Below are 22,532 nucleotides of genomic sequence, written 5' to 3' on the forward strand. Positions count from 1 at the left end.
TAATGTAAATGAAGATTTACTTTTTTGATTTTCCAAGGAGTTATACAAAATGAAACTGGGCACAGCAGTTCTGATCATATGGTAAGAATGAGTGGGTAATTCACAGAAATACAACTGGTTGTGTAACAAATGGGGCAACTGTAAGCCATGAATAAAGTAATGGTTTTGTTATATCATATGAACTGAATCAAAGAAATCTTGGGTAAGGCTCGTTTAAATTTGGGTTTAGTACTGAATTAAGAGTCAAGCTTCAGAAACTGATTTTATCAGTGTTTTTTCAAATCTCTCTTGAAATTTCAAAATTTCAAATCAAATCTTTAAAAATTGTAGCAGGTATTGCTTATAAAATGCAAGGTATTCTTCGTACGTGTTCCTCTACAGCTGAATTATCTGTAAGATACCTGACCCCAGGAGCGCTGGCTAGATTGAAAGAGGCTTCATTTGAGACAAAGCATTTTTCCAGTTGCTAGTAGAAACCTGTGTCGTGTCCTCCAAGGACCTAATGCCCAATTAAGTATCCAATTCTCATTGGATCTTAAAAGTAGTAAAAATTTCCCAGCAGGATCAAGCTACAAATGAATACATGCTTGTATTACAGTGAAAACCAAGTAAATGTAATAAAACACAGGCAGTATTTTACCTGATGAGGTCCAAAGGCTGTTCTTTGTAGAACCGCAAGAAACGGGCCCACTCCATGTACAGCGTGTATCTCTCATTGTCACAGTTTGGATCATTTGCCTTTTTCCAGTACTGGCACTGTGAGCAAATCAGAGTAAAGGCAAAACACCTCATGGACAGACTCAAATACTACATTAAAAGAAATGAACATTAATGATGATGTTGCATCCCTCTTAAGATTATGCCAATTAAACTAATTTGTAATTCAAACTTATCACTCTACTTCACCACTTTAAGTAGAACCCTTTTTATATATGTTTTAAGATAATACACATTTTCAGAAAGCATTTATCAATCTGAGACATTAAGCCAACCTGTACTGTAACCACATCATGTTACTTTACACCAGTGTCGGGCTAGTACAACGTACTCATTTGCACCGCAGTGAGCGGTTTGTTCCTTTACACTGGTGTAGCACATGCAATTGCAGAAGTTCAAGCTTCCCTACAGTAGAAAACCACCGTTTTACTCCCGCTTCATTAAAAATAATGCATATTTAAATCCTGTCCTCTGTACTTCTGAATCAGGCTCTCATTGTAAATTGCACAGCCAAAAGCATTTCACTGAGAGATGTAAACTAGGGGATATAAATTGAAGTTGTTTCCTGCCTCCAGCCACAGCACTATAATGTACGCCGTGCTGCGGTTTCTGAAGTTGTAATGCAAGGATATGCAAAATGCAATTCTGACACTAATTAACTTCAGTGGTGTTCATCACTATCATGTATCCACCTGTCAAACGCTAAGAAAATTTTGGAACTTCATCAGTTTCCTAGAAATTAAACAGCACAAAATAACTGCAGTTTCTGACAGCTCTTGTAATTTTATTTTGTGTTGTAGAACACTGCCTTTAGAAATACTTGGCTGTATCAAATATTCAGTTTGTGATCTTGGTTTTCCTTTGTTTCCTGAATGTCTCTCAATCAAAGAAAAGCATGGAAATTGGTTTCTAAATAGAAATCAAGAAGTTTAAACAACCTAAAGTTTGCATTTTTAAAATATTTTAAAAGGTTAAATAGTTATTTTTTAGACAATGATTTGTGAATCTGTCTCATGATTTCGGTATTTTTTCATAGGCTTTCTCAGCATTTAAGGTTAGTTGTACTTGTATAGAAGAGATTCTAGTACAACTGCTTTTTATTATCTCTGGTTTTGGTAGTCCCAACAGTATAAACAGTCTACTTCCCAGCCTAGACTAATCTTCTACAGCCTAGACTCTGATCAGCTAAACTTTCCCCCTGAAAACCTAAAGCATGTCCATTCATCCATTTCTTTTCATTTTCTAAGGAAGAAAAAATATTTTAAAACACTTAAAAATATAAATCTGTATAAAGTATTTAAAAATATCTTGTGGTAGAATTCACAGATACAAATAAGCAATTGAAGTTCACTAAGGCATTGTGACAAATCTCAAATAATTATTCAAAACAAGGAGAGAATTTAAGATTTAAGCAACAAATTAAACACAACATTCAGAAGGGAAAATAAAGAAATTAAAAAACCAGAAAAGAATCAAATCAGTAAAATACAGTAACCCATCTCTCTCATTTTCTCTAAGGGATTTCAGGCCTAAATCCACATATGTTGTATCAAAAATTGACCCTACAGCAAAAATAAACACCGGTATTTACCATCCTGACCATACTTCCAGTATTTGCAGTTGCTCACCAAAGCTCACTAGGAGATGGACAAGCGACCACCCCACACTGAACTGCAGGGCTCATACAACTCATCTGACTTCAGTCCCAACACGGTATGATCCCAAGAGTATTTACGTAACTACAGTGTATGTATGTACACACCCTATACACACACACACATACACTGCTGAATGTATGCATCTGCAGGAGGCATTCATTCCTTGTTACAATCTTTCTAAAGTACTACCACATAATCTGTACCATAAACGTTATAGGAATATACTATGGAAGAAGTCTCTTACGCATTATGTGACTGACACATAAGTATACCCTAGAAACTCAGCTCCTGCATGCATGCATAGAAGAAACATTTCAGCACATAAAAGCCAAATAGTAGGGCTGGCAGATACGTCTTGCGTATTATAAAACAGAATCAATTACTGGGACAAACGGAAGGGTTTGAGTGCATTTTCATTTCTGCTGGAAACAACAAATGTCACGGTAGGTAAAAGAGTAAGAACACTGGGAAATGCTCAAGGGCGCAGAAAGCTAAAATACTTACATCATGAAGAGGATATGCAGCTGAATAGGTGCCATTATTTAGCAGCCTCTTAATCCCAAATTTTTTCTTCCCTTCTTCTGTTCCATACGGGCAACGTGTAAGAATATAATTAACCTGAGATTCAAACACAGGGATTTCAGACCTTTCCTGCTTTAAGGCCATTTAACAGAAACCTTTAATGGTTGTGCACTGTGTGTAATCTGCAAGAATAATACGCAAAAGCAAAAAGTGTTTCTTCAGAAGGCTCTACCCTGTATGAGACCGTTGAGGGCACGCTTGCTTTGTAGACATCCAGAAGATCCATTCCAACAAATACTCTTCCAGATTTGTAAGAAAGATGCACAGGCGTCTAGGTTTCCTCATATTTACCCACAGATATCACAGTTTATATACTCTTTCCTTGCATGAATATTCCTACGGGATGGTGTAAATCTACACGTAAATAAAAGTAGACAAATTCACATACGTACTATTCTGTTTCTCATGGACGGTGAGAAGAAAGTGCTCTCGTCATTAATGAGGTATAGCTCCTGCTTCTCCTTGCTGAATGGGGCCGTGAAATAATCCGGTTCAGGGTGCATCACCTTCTCGGGAAGCCTGAGCGGTGCAAGCAGACAGTCCAGGGGGTTCTCCACCGCTGAGGGAATGTCATTTTCCTTGATGGGAACTTTAATGTTCAGCACTTCCGCATACGTGATCAGAACCTCCCATGGGGCATGGATCTTCACAAAATAAATTTTGCCATCTTCAGACTCCTGCCCCAGAAAAGTTAAATCAGACATCAGACTAAACTGTGTTTTATTGCAAGATTTATGAGAATAGTTGCTATACAAAATTTATTGCCTTGTACATATTTTTGAAAGCTTTAAAAAAAAAGGGGGGGAATAGGGAGATTTTTTTTTTTTTTTTTTTTTTTTTAAACTGAAAAGCTTATCCAAGTGGTTGTTTGTTCATAAAGATAATCTTTGCACTACTAAAAGCTCACAAAGGCTTTTCAAACTACATTAACCTTGTACACTGAGGCCTGAAAACTCTCATTACACTCTGAGCGCATCGGAAATGCAAGGGTTTGCTGTGCCGGGCTGGCCACTTGGCAGCCCACGCGTCCTGCAGACCACCGTGCTAGATTGTAAAGCTGTTCTCTTCCCTGGAGGGGGCAGTTTTCATACAGCGGAGTAGAGCGTGCAAGACTCCTTGCAAAAAGGAGTTACCAACCAGAGCTCAGATCTGTTACAGCCTCACAGCTATGATAATGAATAATCTTATCACAGGCCTCACCCCGCAGTATTATGCTCTTCTAGCGCTCCTCTGCATAGACAGGGGAAAATGGCAGTCAGAAGGTATTTTTAACATGTTGCTCAATGAATCCCCATCTATGGATATTACAGAGCCTAAACTTCATCAAGAGTTATTCTGTCCCACTCAATCTCTGGCAGAAAAAAAGAGCACACTGGCTGAAGAAGTCAGCATCCCGTGTTCTTCAGTTATTAAACAAAACAGTAATACTAATCAAACATCTTCAAGTTGTTACACCAGAGTCCTTCCTCGTCGTAATTACAACATCCAGTGGGCATATGCTAATCTATTCATTGACTTCCAAACATGTTACTAGTTATTAGGTGGAATTATATCTAGCTGTGAGCTTACTTCCCATTTATATGCATTTAAATGAAGTCACAGCTATTTTGGAACTGCTTTCTTTTTGTTATGAAATCAAAAGCCATCACTTCCTCCTGAATTAAAATTTACTTTCCACAATTCTTATGAACATATCTGGAAAAATAACTCAAACAGACACATTAAGCTTGTTTCACTTAAATTAGTCGTACTCCAGTGGAATCTACTACAAAAATTTGTAATTTGTCTCAAAGAAACAAACTGGTATACACTAATTAGTAATTTGCAGGTCTATTTCTTTGGTCCTAATTTTTCTCTCTCTTTTTTTTTTTTTACCTTCTTATCTTCCGTTTCTAGTTCCAAACCAGCCTTTTGCAGATTGCTCTCAAATTCTTTTCTTCTTTCCTGAAGAGAAATAAACACACTTTATTAACTGATCAAGTCAGCAACTAACTGATCACTTAGCGATGACTTCACCGAGTTTCACTCCTCCTAACTGCCCCGATGACAACCCCTTAATGCTATGTGACCTTTGTAAAAGAAAGCAGACCAACAGACGAGAACCAGCTGATGCATACCAGGCCACTTCTGCGCGATGGCCAGCCTAGCGATGGCAACACATTGGGAATTGGGTTGACTAGCAACAGGAAACCTATTTGTTAGTTAGGAATAGGCTCCTGAACTGTCCAATCTTATTAACCAGAGCAGTAAATGAAGTCATGCGTCTTGAACATTTCTGACTCTTCGGGAGGGTGATGTGTGTGGTGTGTTATCGTTCGAGTTTAGCTATATTGCTAAGAGGCTGTTAAAACCAGACGGAGAGAAAAATTCTGGAAGACTGATCGCTTATAGTAACGTCTATTTACCAGTTTAACAATCATGCCGATACCAATGCTCAAGTACTGATTACAGACAATTCAAACAGTATGCTTCATAAACAACAGAACTGTAAAACTAGCGAAGACTAACAAATCATCACGTGTAAGCTTACATACGCTTAGCTTGCATAAAGTCACTGTGGACTGCATGCAGAGATAAATAAACCTGCCTGTGGCAGTGCACGATGGCTCCACGACCTCTGTGAGTTTGAGACTCTTCTTGAACTCTGTATTTTGCCAAGTAATTCCTAGGTGACATCTTTAGGTAAGAACATTTTCTTCCCCTCCTTCTCTGTAGAATTTTTGCTCCTATCGGGAGACTGGATTAATTTCCCTTTAATTATATAAAATTTGCTGACGAACTGCCAGAATAACTACAAGTTAAGCTAAATATTGAGCCATAGCCTCTTTAGGGTAGCTCACTAGCTAGACTACCAATTTATTTCTAGCTAAAACCTGCAATGCTGTATGATGTTTCCTCTATTGAAAGGTCTTAAATGACATTTTTCAAACACACTTAAAAAAACCCAAAACACCATAGTTTTCAGTCAATTTCCTTTTCCTGCATGTCTGTGAGGAGCCAGCTGCCCTATTTGCATTTCAGTTTGCATAAACTACTCCGATGAATGAATATAGACTGAAGAATAGCTTTAATGGCCCTCAAATCTACGTTAAGATGTATTGATATATTTTCCTGTGTTAGTGGCCTTGCATTTTTACCTGTCACATCTGACTTTGCCAAATATTATTAGATATTAAATTAGACACTGTCCTACATAAAACTTGCAAATGTGATAATTCCTGAGTTCTAGCACATGCTGCGGACAAATGCAATTCCATGCACTATTTTTTAATTGATCTATCCCACAAACCTGCCTACATGCACCTGTATGAAACACCAAAGAACTCTTGTTTGCTGACCTGCTGATCTAATAGACAACAACACAACTAAAAGGTGATTACATTTGAAAGTGCTATATGAAAGCTGACATTCAAGCCTGGTATCCAAAGCTATGTGCTATTCTGGATTACATTTTCTCCAAACAAAGCTCGCTGGCGTGCGTTCTTTCCCCAGCAAACACTGGAGAAGAGCCAAGTGAGTCAGCTCAGAGGGTTCTCTGCCACCAGAGACACCAGCCAGCTTCTCCTCCAGCTGTGCAGCTTAATAACAGACAGAGCCAAAGGGTCTGGCCCCATCTTACTTATCTTTCCTTACTATACTCTTAGCGTGATAAATTGCAGTGCTGTAATAGAAATTATGTTGTTTTTACCACCTTGCTCTCTTCCCATAAGCCACCTTCTCTGAAACCCATGCCAATGTACTGTACTTTCCAGTCACTTGAAACAACCATCTTTAAAAGGCAATCCATCTGCTGCAAAAAAAAACCAATGCTCCCCCTTTTCTTGCCAAATACTGGATTTCTTCACGTCAACGTCAAAGGCTTAAAATGGACAAAATGTACCCTTGGACCAGTGCTGGTTTTTTTTTAATATGTACTTGTAAGAATTTTAAGCTTACTGTGCCAAACCTAAAAAGCTAGACCTGGTACATGGACTTGTGACTCCGCTATAGATGCCACTCTGCAGTCAGAGAGGGAAGAAAGAAGCAACATAAGTAGTCACATTAGTGAAGACCAGTAATAGTGGGCTAATGCCCTTCCGTTTTAAGTACAGTTCTTAAGTGTCTCCAAAGCATCTGTAAAAGACTGAAACCACATTTTCTGAGACCACTGTGGCCTATATAGGTGAGAGGCCAGTAGAGCATTCACCTCTCCAAACACCGCTGTGGGTATCCCACATACTTTACAGAGTAACTTTACCATCTAACGTACACTTGGCTGTAATGAACATCCCAACAAGATTAACAAGGGAAGATCCAAAGTCCAGCGGTACTAATATGCCCAATGAGATGCAACACTGCATGATTAGTTACCTAAGGAGGATAGACAACTGTTACAAACTGTTTCCTGATAACAATGCTGTTACTGCTACTAACAACAGTCAATAAACAGCAGAAGAAAATAATTTTATGTTTACAACATACTATTCCTTAACCACACTCCTCCTCCTCCTCACTTTTCCCCTTCCTTTAGGCAGGTAGCGCCAAGCTTACAAAAGCTTTTTACATATGAGGATGCTCGGGGCTTATTCTAATTGTAGTCACGTGTAGGATATTGGGAAATAAATATGACCTTTAGGAACAATCATATGCTAGTGTAAAGCATACAAGAACTCCGCTCTTAGCTGTACCCTGAGAAAACACAATTCACTTCACAGGACTAACACTGATGGGCTCAGTCTGGGCTCAGGCTGCCCACGCAGCTCCCTGGCGAGAACGGTTCAGGTGGGACAGAGCCCATTTAGGAAAGGCCCCTTGTCCTCTCATCCACCTGCAGCCATGAGAGCGGGGGGCTGACAAGATGGGTGAGATAACTGGCCCTACCGCAGCGCCGCAGGGACTGCCTGCATGGCTCGGGAGGGTGCTCTGCATGCCCCCTCCAAAGTGCAGGAGATGCCAAACACCTTCCTTCTGCAACCAGAAGCTGCTGTAAAGCAGCATGGAGAGGTGCCCAGTTTGGATCAAGCCCAGTTTTCAGCTGCTCCTGCAGAGCTGGGAACACGGCTTCTCCCAGTCGGCAGCCTAACAGGGTGCAGGAGGAGCAACAAGCATCTGATTTTTTGCTGCCCTGGCTCCCTAACTTTGGGCTATCTGGTGCCTGTAAGAAAGCAGAAGTTGCTGTCTGAGATGATGAAAATGGGAAGGACTAGATAAAATTTCTTTCTGTATCTCCATGGCCCACCGGGGACAGGGGGACTTTGCTTCCAGTAAACATAGGAACAAGTTACTTTGCACAGAGATCTGAGAGTCCTAATGCTCTGGAGTTTCTTGTGAAGAAATACACTTACGGACAATGAAGATCATGTCCTGGTCATACATTAATAGTTTGTTAGATATTTTTAAAATTACATTTATTTTTCCATGTTCACATGCATTTCCTATGTGGGTAAAATATTTACACTTATCTGCTAGAGGCTTTAAGGAAAAATATAACGTTTTGTCTCACAACAATGTATTCCTAATTTTTGTTTAGAGAGACTTTGTGGTTAGGATTTATTGTGTAGCTTATAGAAGGCAAGCTCAAAACAGAGTTTTAAGCTGGAAAGTTTCTGGGGAATATCAAAGAAGTTAATGCATTTGTTCTGCATGAAGCTAAGGGAGAAGATGAACAGACCATCTCTTACACCTGTATCAGGGCTATGTTGAAACACACAAAGAAGTTATTCATGCCTTTCTCTGAAATGCACAATAAAGCTGTTTCCTTGAGACAAGGAAACAAAACCCTTTGTCACAACTGTTATTCTCTTCCTACGAGCATTTCTATTCTTAGCTGTTCCATTTTGCTGTATCATTGTACTACAGTAAAAGAAAGTCACATTTCTTTCCTGCGATGACTGTACAATAGCAAGTACAGTATGTCAGACGAATTCCAAAGGCTGCAGTGCATCAATATTTAAATCTTGTTCCCACAAAGACAACAGCACAGCACTTCTATGCTAAGAAGTCTGCATTAATTTACAGGCATGTTCATTGCATAAAGGTCTATGCTGGACATAAATATAGGGCAAATTTTGTTTTCTTAGCAGATTCCCCAGGAACTGTGTAAAAACTGATGCGCTGTAACATTGATATCTTCATGCCTGTCCGTTCCGCGACTGCAGAGCTAACCTACAGGGCCACAGACCAAATGCCTTCTTCCATGAGGCCATAAACTCTTTTGCGAGTAACAGACATATACAGAATTAAATCTCACGAAGCTTGATGCGGCTGTTCAAGCCTTTTGCAAGACAGAAATCTTTCTTCCTAACTAAGTGCATTTTTACCTCAAGAGGAAGTATAATATTAGCTACTAACTCTTGGGTTCTTCCCCATGTGAATCCTTCAATCAATAATGACACCCATGTACATGGTCTCTGGTCTGGCAAAGATTCCTGCTACCTCCTAATGACCCATAAAGCAATGAGAAGGAAATTGCTGCACACAATATGAATGAGTGACTAGACTGAGCATCTGGCTCATTTTCATTCCCACTTGAAACATTACCTAAATAGTCTCCATTTCTTTCCTCATGTTATTTGAGTATGACTAATGGAAAAGTTTATTTTAAGAGTTGCTTTAACATATTTTGCATGAATATCTTTCTTTATACACTGACTGGTCTCTTCTTCCTTCTTTTTTAAATGCATTTTGTTTTATGGGAGAAGAAGGAATCTAGCTAGGATTACAGCCTGACAAAGAGTCCATGTGGGTTTAAAAAAGTATGCCTTTATATAAACCTACGTCTCCCAAGCAAATCTCCTGAACGTGGCTAGCTAAGCAAAGCTGACTGTGAGATGCTTAAGCTGGGAAAAGCACCAGAGACGACGACAGAGATTCTTGCTTTTTTAGGGTAACAAGAGTAAGATGCAGGGGCTGTGTTACACACTGGATCATATTTGGATGCAAGTACAGGCAGCATAAATCCTTAATGAAAACAGTACTTCCTTCATAAAGGAGTGAAAGCAGTAAGCATTTTTTTTGAACAGCCCAATCTTGCAGGTTTTGTTCAAAGGAAATTATCATTTTTAATTATTAAACACTTTAATATGACAAGATATAGATTAATATGACAAGATATAGATGAGAAATGTTCTTTACTTCACAGACCTTTAGTTTTTATCATGATTTTGTCATAAGCCTCAGTATAATTAGTTTTCTTCAGATATCCTTATCTTTCAGAATAATATGATTACATGAGAATGAAGGTTTTTTGGTCTCTCTCTCATTTTTTTTTTATTATGAACAAACTTTGGAGATAAATATTGGAGAGACTATTTTGTAAATGTAACCTCTCCTGGCTCAGAAAGAAGGTGGCAAATAAAGAGAAACCAAAATAATCAAAATTCCTGCAATTATTATTATTTTTAAGTATTGTGCTTCATATAAGCTTCATATAAAAGTTTATTGTTTGTCTCGACTGCATCTTATAGTACTGGCTTTTTTAAGTAGCTTGAATTTACATGTTAGTCAAGTTAGACCTCAAGTGTCAGTGTGAGCAAGGAACAAATACATGTCATTTACTGATTCTGTCTGACCTACTGTCACCATTCAGGCAACCGGATCTTGCTGGGAGGTTCGGGGATGATCGCTAACTGGTATTTTAGAGAAAGCTTGTACTTCGTGCTCTGTTACATAGGAGGTCTCTTATCAAAGCCACTTTAAATATTCTTCTAGAAGAATGAACACATATATGTAGAGAGCAAGTCAAGCACAGGGAAAAGCTCAAAAAGGAGACGCTGTGTTTGTTTTACTCAGAATAGATATTAAAAAAACCAGTCTTAAAAGGAAAGTGGCATGGATTCTTGGATCTAAGAATCTATTCCTGCTCTAACTGCAGTCAAAGGATGGGAAAACAAAAGTTATTATTAAATCTCATTTGGATAATGCTTTGCTTATTTAGAAGAAACCTCCTTCATTTAACAGTATTTACAGACATTTCACCAAAGCCACAGCTAACTGTAAGACTGTTAAATGAAGAAAGCAAAATCATTTGGATTACTTTGCATTGATTGTATAATATATTGACCAGCCTAAGTGATGGAGAGTGATCAATTCAGTAAACAAAGCCCCCAAAATCTAATAAAATTGGGTCCTGACGCACAACAGTAAATTACACAAAAATTTCAGTACCTGGAATGGCTTTTCAGCAGCTACAAAATTTTTAGCTAAATCCTATTCCAGCTGAGTGCAGTGATTTGAAAGGCTTAGTAATTGATATTCAGGTTATGATAGATAAGAATTAAGAGGACCTCAAAAAGACAAACTTACCAACTTTTTTTCCCATTCCTTATTAAGATCATCCACATAGGAGAGAACAAAATCAATTCTCCTGACACCGTCCCTGAAGAAAATAGAGTCTTTGCTTTGATGTCTTTTATCAATCTGTGGAAGATATAGGCATATGATTAAAAAAACAAGTATTGCTGTTACTCTAAAATATAACAGAAGACGAAGAAGTTTCCCCAAATTGCCTCAATTCTTCAGTTTCTTCATAGCTGAAGATATACCTGGGCTATATCCAGTTAAAATAATTTAAAAATTAACTGCTTATATCCACGAATACTACATGTAAATAACTGGTATATTAAGAATAAACATGTTAGTGTAGCAATACCTGTCAACGATGCTGCCATTTATTCTTTCAGTCTTTACAGTGTGTCATCAATGATTAAGACAAGTGTTATTGCACAGCATGATTTTTTTCTGCAGTTAGTCAGAATGCCACTCTACACAAAAGCCAGCTAAGGCACAGTTCATCGACTTGAAGCAGGTAGCAAAAAGTAAATTCCATGCATTTTCTTCTACATAACAAGATTCACTAAATCAATCACCACAGAGAAATATGTCCCAGCAACGACCACGTATGAAAGTGGGTCACAAACAATGCAGGGGTGACATTTTAAAATTGAGCATGTACTTTCTTGGGGTGGGGGGGCAAATCTAATAGAAGGTATCAATGCAACAGGGTAATTAGTATTCTAGTTGATCTATTAAAGGTCATATTTTCACTTATCAGCATGCCAGAAGGTCATAATAACAACATTCATCTTTTTCACTGATTAGGCTACAGCAATTAACATTAAGCAAATAAAAGACTATTACTTCACTCTCCTAGGGAAATTAACATAATATTAGGTAACATTATTTATTATCATATCAGTATTCATCTCTACCAAATTGTTTACAAGACTAGAGGTTCATACAGCAAGGTGCTCTCCATAGAAGCTAATACTCTGGTCTAAATTTAACTCCATCCTAAGGAAGGTCGGTGTTGTTTTTTTTAACCACACCCATCAGCAAAAGTATATTTGTATAGGACTGAATTGGGTTTTCATTTTATTAGAGTAGGAACAAAAAAGAATAATTCAGCGGGTTATATCTCTGTCTTCTCCCTCTTAAACCATGCAAGGATGCACGTGAAAAAGTTCTCTGAGAAAGCACAGAATATTTATGACTGTGAACCCTGCTCCCGGTTAACAAAAGGCATCACACAGTGAAGCATGTTATTACTGCAGCCATCCAAGCCACTTGCAATATCATTCATCACTGTTTTACCCTGAGACGTCGCTTCAGGAACAGATTATATCTCCTTCCACTCTGCCGGAATAACCAACAAGTAGTTAGCAAGCCTGCTGTTCCTCTCCAAGACCCAAACCAACTGCTTGGAGCACATACCCCCCAGCTTAAGTTAGCAAGAAATCCGTGTCCTTAAAAAAGCCAGGAAAAGCCTCCAACTATTAGAAAAACACAAGCACCCACAAACATTATAATGTCTTTTTTATTAAAGGCAAAGCTGTGCTGGCATCCATTTTGATAATAAATTCGGGTGTTTTAAAACAATGACTCCTATAATGCTAATTGCTATCATTAGGATACTTAAGCAGATTTTAAAAAAAGAACAGTAAGAAAGTTTCTTTGAATGTAAAGCTAAGACAACAAAACAAGCACTGGCTCATGAATAGGGCATGCGTGTTTCTGTTACGCTCATGTTAGGTTGGACCCACTGGGACATAAAAAGACGAATGGCAACCACATAATTCCAGAGCTGACAAAATTACAAGCAATAATATCTGCATACTCCAGGACATGCATTTATCTTCAAACAGGCTCAAATTTAATAATAAAAAAAAAATTAAAAATCCCTATTGTTCCATAGTGTTGCACAACTTTATGCGTCTTCACTAGACACACGGGTAACTGCTGAAACCAGATAGTAGCCTACTTGGACCATCCATGCATTACTGAGAATTCCTGTGTTTCTGAAGCTATCCTAGCCTTTGAGGAGCTACAAAATTACTGTGTTGCAAATCAAAGTAACACAAAAAAGCTAAAAGAAATTATTTCCTGAAAATGCTGCAATCCTCTCTTTGCCTTCCCTCTTTGGCAATTCTGTTGGTTTTTTGTTGGTTTTCTTCTTGAGAAATGTTTATAGCAGATCAATTAAAGTAGACTACTTTGTAAGATTGAAATCGGGACAGCTACCTCAGGAAGTGCTTTTGCTTCCAAATGCAGTACATAATCATGCAAGACTAAGAGGCTCACAAAAATCACAGAATCCAATAGAAGAACCGAAACTGCATTTTCCTATTCTATTTTGTGCTCACAGGTTTGGGGTTTTCTTGTAAATATAATTGTGACTACAAGAAAATTGCAACTGTTTAGATGTTAACTTAATCAAGTTAACATAGTGCATAGAACCACACTGACATCTACATAGCATCAACAGTACTGTAATTGTTCAGCATTACAGCAAGTGAACCCCAGAGTGCATTCTAACAACTTACAATGTTGGGAATCGGCCTAAAAACAGACCACCCCAACCACTAATTTAAAAAGACAGAGATTGTGCGAGCACAAGATGTTGTCCTAGTGAACTAACAAAATCCATATACACAAAGAAAAAAAAAATCAATAAATATTTACTTCAAAGAAAGCTCCTGCCAAAGGAGTGTCCCAAATCCTTTGGGTAGCATAGTTATAATTAGATTATTCCATCCAATTGAAGTAATACTTTATCTTTAGTGCCATCAAAGTTCGCTCATTTTCTAAGATATATCAGAATCTGGCTCAGTCATTAAAGGTCTGACTAGCAATTTAAGAAGATGCAGTAGTCATCGTTGGATCTCCTTTGAGAAGGGGAATACTTATCACTTCCCTCTCCTTCTGTACATAGGATTATTCATCTTGGATAGTGATCTATGGATTATTAAACCCATAAATTAATTATTACTTTCCATTTTGCTGCATTTGGATTTCACAAGAAGAACAGGATCAGTCTTGCATTTTCATGCAATTCTCTGCATACATGTGCACTTACAGGTTTAAAATATATAAAATGTTAGTAATTTGCACTGGTTGCATCACTGAATCAGAGAACATTACAGATTAGTACATCTTATTTCTTAACAGCTCTTTCCAGAACTGTATTCAAATTAATTGATCTCAGACAACCTGCAGTTATTAAATGAAGTTATACCTCATCAGAGCAGATGTTGTCTGACGTGTACCTTCCGGAATACAAGTAACCAAATTAAAACTTCCCAGTGCAGCACAGATAGCAAGCAGAAGCTTTTGAATCATTGACTAATACCAAATGAGGAATTACAGAAGAGACAGAGCCCCAAGGCGTATGGTGAAAACTCAAGAGGCAACAGCCACAAGTTGCAACACGGGAAATTCCTACTGGATTTGAGGGTGTGGTTGAGCGGGAACGGGTACAACAGGTTGCCCAGAGAGACTGCGTAATGTCCATCCTGAGAGATCACACAGCTTGACCAAGCAAGGCCCTGACTGAGCAACCTGATCTACGTTTGAAGTCAGCCTTGCCTTGAGTAGGAGGTTGGCCAAGGAGACCTCCAGAGGTCCCTTCCAATCCAAGTCACTGTATGATTCTAGGAAATGGTGTTACTGCAAGCGTTCAGCATTTACCAGCGCTTCCAAAAAGCTGAATAAATCCATCAGCTACAAAGCAAGTTTACAAAAACTGCTTGTTCAAAAACAAATACTACAGGAGAACAGGAGGGCAGTAACTTTCCAGTTTTAATAGTCTAATTATCTCTGTAACAACTAAGTGACTTCATAGCCTGTACACAGATGTGCTAATTGAACACTATCATGGTCTGTCATGAAGAGCTAAATTTTCTTTTCACGTGGCTACATAAGTGCAAACTTACTGGATTCATACGGAATTATATTAATATTTCTAGTGACCCCATAATTGATAACTTTTGTCTAGGCATCCAGCGGAGGTCAGGGTATTGGACCACGTTCAACCGAACAACCCTCCAAGTACCTAGACTTGCAATCCTCACGTTAGACACGAACTAAAGCCCTGCAGTAGGAAATCCTGACTCAAACAGGCCAGGTTACAGGGAAGACCAAGGTGTAGTATGGGCATAAACAAAGCACAGCTCAAGATGAAGCAAGGCTGTAACACCCCACGTTCAGTTCTGCCCAAACTGGTTTGGGTAAAGCATGTAAATGCTGGCTGGTGGTCGCACGCTACATTCAAATCCATCAAATCTCTCCCACACCGCTCAATACTGGACGAGCAGGCCTCGGCCACCTCGCTCCCAGAGGTGGCTCAGATACGCTTCTCCAGGGCCAAAGCAAACAAGGCAGCCAACCGCGCACAGGAGAGGGGAAGTGAGCTGCTGGATGTGGCATCAACCGCTGAACACCGTAACAGAAAGTGCTTCAGAGAAACAACTTTGGATTGAAGCCAAAGAGACTGCGGTAAACATTTCCGTGGCCCTGCTCACCCACCAAAGCACCCAGACGGCTGACCTTGGTCAGTACAATCAGCTAGCCCGCAGTGGTCTAGCGATATCACAGTACCTGAAAAGCAAATATATTTTGCAGCTTACACCTGAATGATTTATTCCCGTGTATTTTCACAGGACTCAGAGGGATTTCTATTTCTGGTCATCCACCTAACAGGAAACTTATGTCCTTACAGGCCACTTAGCACAGCTCTCACCTTGTAGGCAACAGAGCTTCCTCCAAATGCACCTTGCTACTAAATATGCCAGCCCTCTCCATGTCCGTACTTCAAAGACGGAGGAACTTGGCTTAGAGCAATACTTATCAGATTCAGTCAAAAAACTGCAAGTTTCTTAGGGGCCCACATTCAGAAATGCACTTCCCAAATTCAATTCCCCGGAGTTCAAGGTTTCACAAGTGTCCAACCTCGCAGAGCTGGGACTGCAGGTTCAGAGCTCAGCGTCCTTCACCTTCTGCTTTTTGTATCTCAGAGTGGGAAGATGGTTTAGAGCAGCAATTTCAGTAGCAACGCAGTAAGTAACCAACACTAATCTGAGATGGAGGAACCCAATACATAGCCTCACTAGAGTTATAGCACAGTGAAGAATCTCTGGCTATGACTAATGGGTATGCGGAGAAGTTACGTCAATAACATGATCCCCATCAGCACATCTAGGAGTTGCATTATCATAGTCCTACATTACCAGACAAGAAAACTGCCTGAAATTACAAGATAAAATTGATTTGCAACATTTTGCTTACTTACAAGATACAGTCTACAAACCAAATATTTATTTTACTTACTGCATACCTTTGATAATCATACAGGCAAATTAGTTTTTAGCACAATGTAACAAACCAAAATAACTATATTACAAAGCAATTAGTTAATTTATGAATTAACAATCCACTGCAGAAAAAATTTCAGAATACAGAAATGGACAAAAACATAGGGGTTTGAAAGGTGAATCAAAAAACAAGAAAAGCCTCCATAATTGCAAGGGTAGGAAACATTCAATGGCTTAAAAACAAAACTATCGCCCTCACTTAGATCCCCAGTTCACACAGAATATTTATACACACCCCCTTTTCACAGAATTAAACATGCTTACGGCTATAGGAGAAACATGCTGATTCAAGTGCCGCTGTGCTAAATATAACCCTTTGATGATATTTATTTCCAAAAGCAAAAAGCTCCTGGAAATGCATTTCCACAACAGATGAAAATATACAGGCACTCTACTGAAAATCAGGAAGGCAAATTCCTGGTTTACGCACAGTTAAACTGAGTTCCTGTTACACCAGAGATCCCCTTTGCATGAAGTTCTCTTCAATATTCTTCCTTGGAGGAATCCACACAACTGAAGTGCTTACCCACTTCAAAGAAGTGTATTAACACTCTTAACACCACACAGTCCAATTTCCAGTTACGCTTCATGCAGGCTGCAAAGCTGCATACAAAACTATAACCTTTCCCATTCAAAGAAACACAAAACCCCACGTATTTCTTGTAGCTAAAACTTGCGAGCTACTTTTTGCACCTTTACCATACTTGTGTTTCAATTTTGAACCCCGTTAAAGTCTGCAAGCTTGAAAACATGCATTTCAAAGCAGTTTAAGACACCAAGATGTTTGCACTAAAATTTATATGTGCAGAAAAAGCCTCTCTGGATAAAAGAACACATTAAACAAGAATGGAACAAAGAAAAATAAAAAATATGCTAAGAGAGCGTAAGTGTTAATGTAAGACACCAGAGCCCAATGTAAGCAAGCAGATAGTTTAATATACCTCAGCATGTACTTCTTCAGTTATCTTAAATGAGTTTTTGTAATTTTTTTCTCCATAGAAGAACAATGGTTATTTTAAGTTTTCTGATATATTTGACAATTAATACAATTATCTTGTCTGTGAATTTCAGTGAGAGGATATTTTGAGCCTTTCCTTATTACTTACTCCAATAAGAAAAAAAATGCAACACATTTCAAACTGTGTCAGTGTTTGTTTCTCGCTCTTTAAAACATTTTAAAGTATCATGCTGACTCAGAGAGCCCTCCAGATTATTATGATAAAAAGGAATCCCACATTTGTTAACACCACATAGTCAGAAAATATCCTATATCCCATCAAACCAAAACAATGATAAAAAAAGCAAACTTTCCAGTTTACTCCACCAATTACTTAACTTTTCAATTTTGTCTATTATCCTTTCGATTTGCTTGAATTTATCATTTAAGCCATCACTAGGAATAAACTCAAAAGCCACATTCATTTTTAGAGGCTAGAAAAACAATTCTTTTTGGAAGGATGGCTTCCTTGAAACTGGAAAATTGTCTGGTGAGGGATTTTTTGGCATACAGTAATAGAAGACGCCACACAAATTCATGCAAGGAAGCATGAATATTGCTTACTGCTTACCACTTGATGTTCAGGGATGAGTAAAGTAGTCTCAGTGCTGTTTAGGCCCTGCCAGTGGCATCACAGGAAAAACATAATGTTGTTAGCGATGAGGCAAAGGATGCTTTAAAATAAAAGGCTATTTCAGAAGAAACAGTGTAGCTTCTCGTTTAGGTTGCTCAAAAGCTATTCTGAGTGACAGCTGGATTTTCAGTCTAGATAGTCAAAGCTTAAACAAACCTCTGCTTCCTCAGATGAGCTGGGTCTCTAGCCTACGCCACTGACTTCTACATGGCCCATATTGATTTTTAAATATTAACAAGAATAACTTTTTATTAAAAGCTATACCGCATTCCTCACATTTCCCTTATAAAAAATAAAGTCTAAACAACTTGGCACAGATTTCCATTTACGAGCTGATAAAGAACAACTTTTAACAGTACTTTTTGCTATTTTAGTATCAAAATGTACATAGCATAGATGGCTGCACTTGCATTCAGAACAAACGTGACACCCTTTACTTAGCTATTTTTTCAATACAAACTGAATTTACACCACGTGAACTGAAGGAAAACAAACGCGAGGAGACAAATCATTAATCTCATAGTGTAGACAAGGCAAATTGGTATCGGTAATGGTAGTTGTTATGCCTAAGGAGACTAGTGAGGGCTTCCCCGTTTCCAGTTCTGATCCACGCCTGGTGAGGCCCTACCCTGATTTTCATTGTACAAGGTCTGGCTGCTCATTATTTTCCTGTATGTGGCCTGGAGGGTGCTGCAACGTCCTCTGGCCAGACTCCACACAGGGGAGACAGGAATACCAACAGCAGAGGACTCTGCAGAGCACAGCTATCCCACGACATGTCCACAAGCCATCTGGGGTACCGGCCCACAACTGTGTGACTGCACGAGCAAGGGATTTTGAGATCAGGCTTCGCTATTGGAATGAATAATGGTTTGCAATATCTAAGCTGTTTTGCAATATCTAATTCTGTTAGTCAACAATTTCTCACACTGTTTTTTTGTTTTGCTTCTGAAAACAAATCACAGACAGGTTTAAACAGTGCAACCAAACAGTGCGAGCGCATTATGAAAATGTGGCAGTTCTCTCTGGAATTAAATTAACTTTCAACAGAAGCAGAATACTGACTTCATCTCATTATTGTATCATCTTTTATTTGTTTAGAGTTGTAATATTTCAAAAAGTGTAGTTCCCAAAATCCAATTTTCATAAAGTAGTCTGCGATTTTTGAAATGAGAAATGAGCATTTTTCACTTTTATTACAATTTTACTTGAGAGAAACCACACAGGTCCATTCCTATAATTTTGTGAAACAAACACGCTATTTTTATTCCTATTTACATTGCAAGAAATACATAGACACATCTTTACATTCTTTCTTAATGATGTATTTGAGTATTTGTATTATCTGAGTATTTGCTTATCTAAAAAATGTCCTTTTATTCAGTCAAATAAACACAGAGAGATCGATCTGGGTTTTGGCAAGGAATCCCCATAAGAAACAGTGCAAATATAAATAGCTGCACTGTGCTCTTACCCTAAGATAGTCTGAACTGGGTTTAGAAGTCTAAATGATGATGCTACTGATGATGCTACTACGTCACTGATGCTACTGGAAAAACCTGCACTATTTGTAGAGAAACAAGGGCTGAGACACTTAAGCAGAAAGCTTTCTCCATTTATATACTGAAAATATCTGCCATGTAAAGTACTGTACAAATTTGACATCAGCAAGAGTGCAGCCTTGCTTTTCATTGCTGCCCTACGGCTCCTGACCTCTCCATGGCACACCTGCCCTCCCCGTCCAAGCTGGTGCCCTTCCATCTGCTTTTCTTCCACCTCTCCGTCCCATACTCCTCCCACTCACGGCTTCCCACCTCCTCCACGATTAGATGTAAATACGGGTTTTAGCCACCCACTGGCCCTCATATGCTGCCCACACTGCTTCACGCCAAGATGAAATCTTAATACATGTAGTGAAACACTGAACTGTGGGATGAAGACACACAGCTGGCAGCGTCCAGCTGCCAAAACCCCTTTGTACATTCCCATGCGTTTTGTGAAATGCTTTCCTGTTAAACTGGGGAACTTACCCTGCTCTCAATACAACCGCCTGAAATGACCGCTCAAGTCATGGGGGTGAAGTATTGTAAAACTGGTGATAGTCAACATACACTTTAAATGTGCAGGAAGAGGTAAGAACTCTTGTAGAGAGACACCACTTTTTCATTATATGCCAAAGTCTACGTACAGCACAAAGGGGCTCCAATCTTGATAATGCATGACCCCCAAAACAAGAACCAACCAATGCTTCCAGAAACACTCAAATAGACCGACTCTGTTGAGATGAAAACCAAGAATAAAGAAGGTTGGCAGTGGTGGCAGCAGTGTTGGGCTGGTCCTTCATACTTGGAATCCACTCTCCTAAGTCTTTAATGCATTCTCTTTCTCCCCAAAATATTCCTCAGATTGTGTTTTGGAGTTACACTTGAAAGAAGCTTTTTTGTATTTCCTTCTAGATTTTGAAACTGATTTGGTCTGCCTTCACAATACTAACAATGGTATTTTATGTTTCTTTCTACTTGAAAACCCACTGGTCTGAACTGAAAAATGAACAAGCATGAGAAGTAATGTACATTGTGATGATGTTTCTTCAGGAAAAAAAATCAATTCATTTGTTGCAACACCTGCAGCACCTGCTGCTCTCAAAAAAAAAAAAATATCTGTGTGTCATACCCCTAATTTTGGTAAAATGCATTCTTTTAATACATTTGATGGAGCTCTGTCAATTTACTTTTGCTAACCTGGTTTAAATAAAGACTGTTTGTTCTCAGATTTTCTCACAATCAAATTACCATATGGAAAATCCTGATTAGCAGAAATTTTTAGTGAGCATTTCATTGGTGTGAAATTAACAGGAAAGGTGAAAATTTCACACATAACTGTGCAAAATTAATTCCTACCTTCTCACAGCTAGAATAGGGCACAATCCTGCGGCTTTACTCAGAGACTAGTGCAACCACCTGCCTTTTATGAGGGTGAGAAACTCTGGGTCCACATACATACAAAACAAACATTTTAAGTGACTTTGTACCACTTAATTGGAACAGCAGAGACAGACAACTAGTCCTCAGTATACATCGCTTACAGATGTCGATAAACGACAAACTAGTTAGTGATTCAGTCTTCCATAAGATCTGTACTAATTTTACAATTATTGCACTTGAATGGCCTAAAATTTTACTATCAGGAAATTTAATATGAATTCCATTTTTTAACCTTTCTTCCAAACTTGAATTATTTAACTGACCTTCTTCCCACTAAGAGTAGGAACTCTGTTTTGTCAGCGGGCCTCATCCTCATTTACTTTGCAACTTGAACAACTAGTGATAATCACTGAACAGAGATGCACCATGCTATCAAAACAGAATTGTGCCATTATAGATTTTTCTAGCTCTCTCTCTCTACATAAATATAAAGCACAGAGGAAAAACAGATTCTCAGTTTTTATTTCATTCATTTCCCAAGTTGCTTGAAAGGACTTTCAGAGGCATTTATGTATTTCTTGGAACAGGAACTCCATAAAGACCGATTCAGGTAGATTCTACATACAGACTCAATTAGGACAGCTGCCTATCCCTAACAGAAGCATCTGTCTGTGAATTACTGATTTAACAATGACATAATTTGAAGCAGTCCCCATTGCAGCACCTATTTGAATATATCCCTATCATATCCTTTTTTTAATTTCCTCTCCAGTCTGCTCTTTGCTGAAAACATCTCCTTGCCTCCCTGCATGATGAAGCATCTAGAAATGATGCATGCTAGGCTTGTAATATGAAAAGCTCTTGAACGCCAAGCGATCCTGTTTATTTTGTCTTTGTAGGAGATGAAAAAGAAAAAAAATAAGGAGACTCAACAAGAAGCAGATAAAATTTAAAAAAAGGGTAAAAGTAGGGAAGAAGCAGTGGATTAGAGCACAAATGTGAAATCATAAGGAAGGACCAAATGCACCATTGACTGGAGACTCAATTTCTTTGAGTCCTGGACTTCATCTGACTTTTGTATATATGTTGGCAGGCTTCACTACAGACTATTTTTCACCTTCATTTTTGTTTTACTTGCATCATTCCTTAAGTACAAATCACGTATTCCTTTATGGATTACAAGAGAAAAAAAAGCCACCGAATTATGGATAGGTAATGCTTTCTGTTCTCCATATTTTAATCTAGATTTCTTTTTTCCCCTCTTCTGTTGCTAAATCAACAATAAGACTTTTTCTCCCTACTGCTCAGCAGAAGCATACTGTTATTGTATGTTAAGTTTCTTCTCTTCCAAAAGAAAAGACAGCCCAAGCATAATGAAGTTGTGACCCGAATGCA

The 22,532-nt window shown here is 38.6% G+C and overlaps 1 protein-coding gene across 1 annotated transcript in view; it reads right to left on the reverse strand.

Annotated features, from left to right (window-relative positions):
* Positions 1–22,532, reverse strand: part of ANO5 (anoctamin 5) — a 61,410-nt gene that overhangs the window by 22,239 nt on the left and 16,639 nt on the right. The window contains exons 7-13 of the mRNA XM_009334585.1: positions 18,151–18,198; positions 12,528–12,569; positions 11,241–11,354; positions 4,833–4,901; positions 3,350–3,634; positions 2,880–2,993; positions 641–807 (exon numbers count right to left, since the gene is read on the reverse strand). Coding sequence (XP_009332860.1) covers positions 641–807; positions 2,880–2,993; positions 3,350–3,634; positions 4,833–4,901; positions 11,241–11,354; positions 12,528–12,569; positions 18,151–18,198 — 839 coding nt within the window. The remainder of the gene's footprint in view (positions 1–640; positions 808–2,879; positions 2,994–3,349; positions 3,635–4,832; positions 4,902–11,240; positions 11,355–12,527; positions 12,570–18,150; positions 18,199–22,532) is intronic.

The sequence above is a fragment of the Pygoscelis adeliae genome, unplaced genomic scaffold, assembly GCF_000699105.1.
Source record: "Pygoscelis adeliae isolate BGI_AS28 unplaced genomic scaffold, ASM69910v1 Scaffold171, whole genome shotgun sequence".
Classification (NCBI taxonomy): Eukaryota; Metazoa; Chordata; class Aves; order Sphenisciformes; family Spheniscidae; genus Pygoscelis; species Pygoscelis adeliae.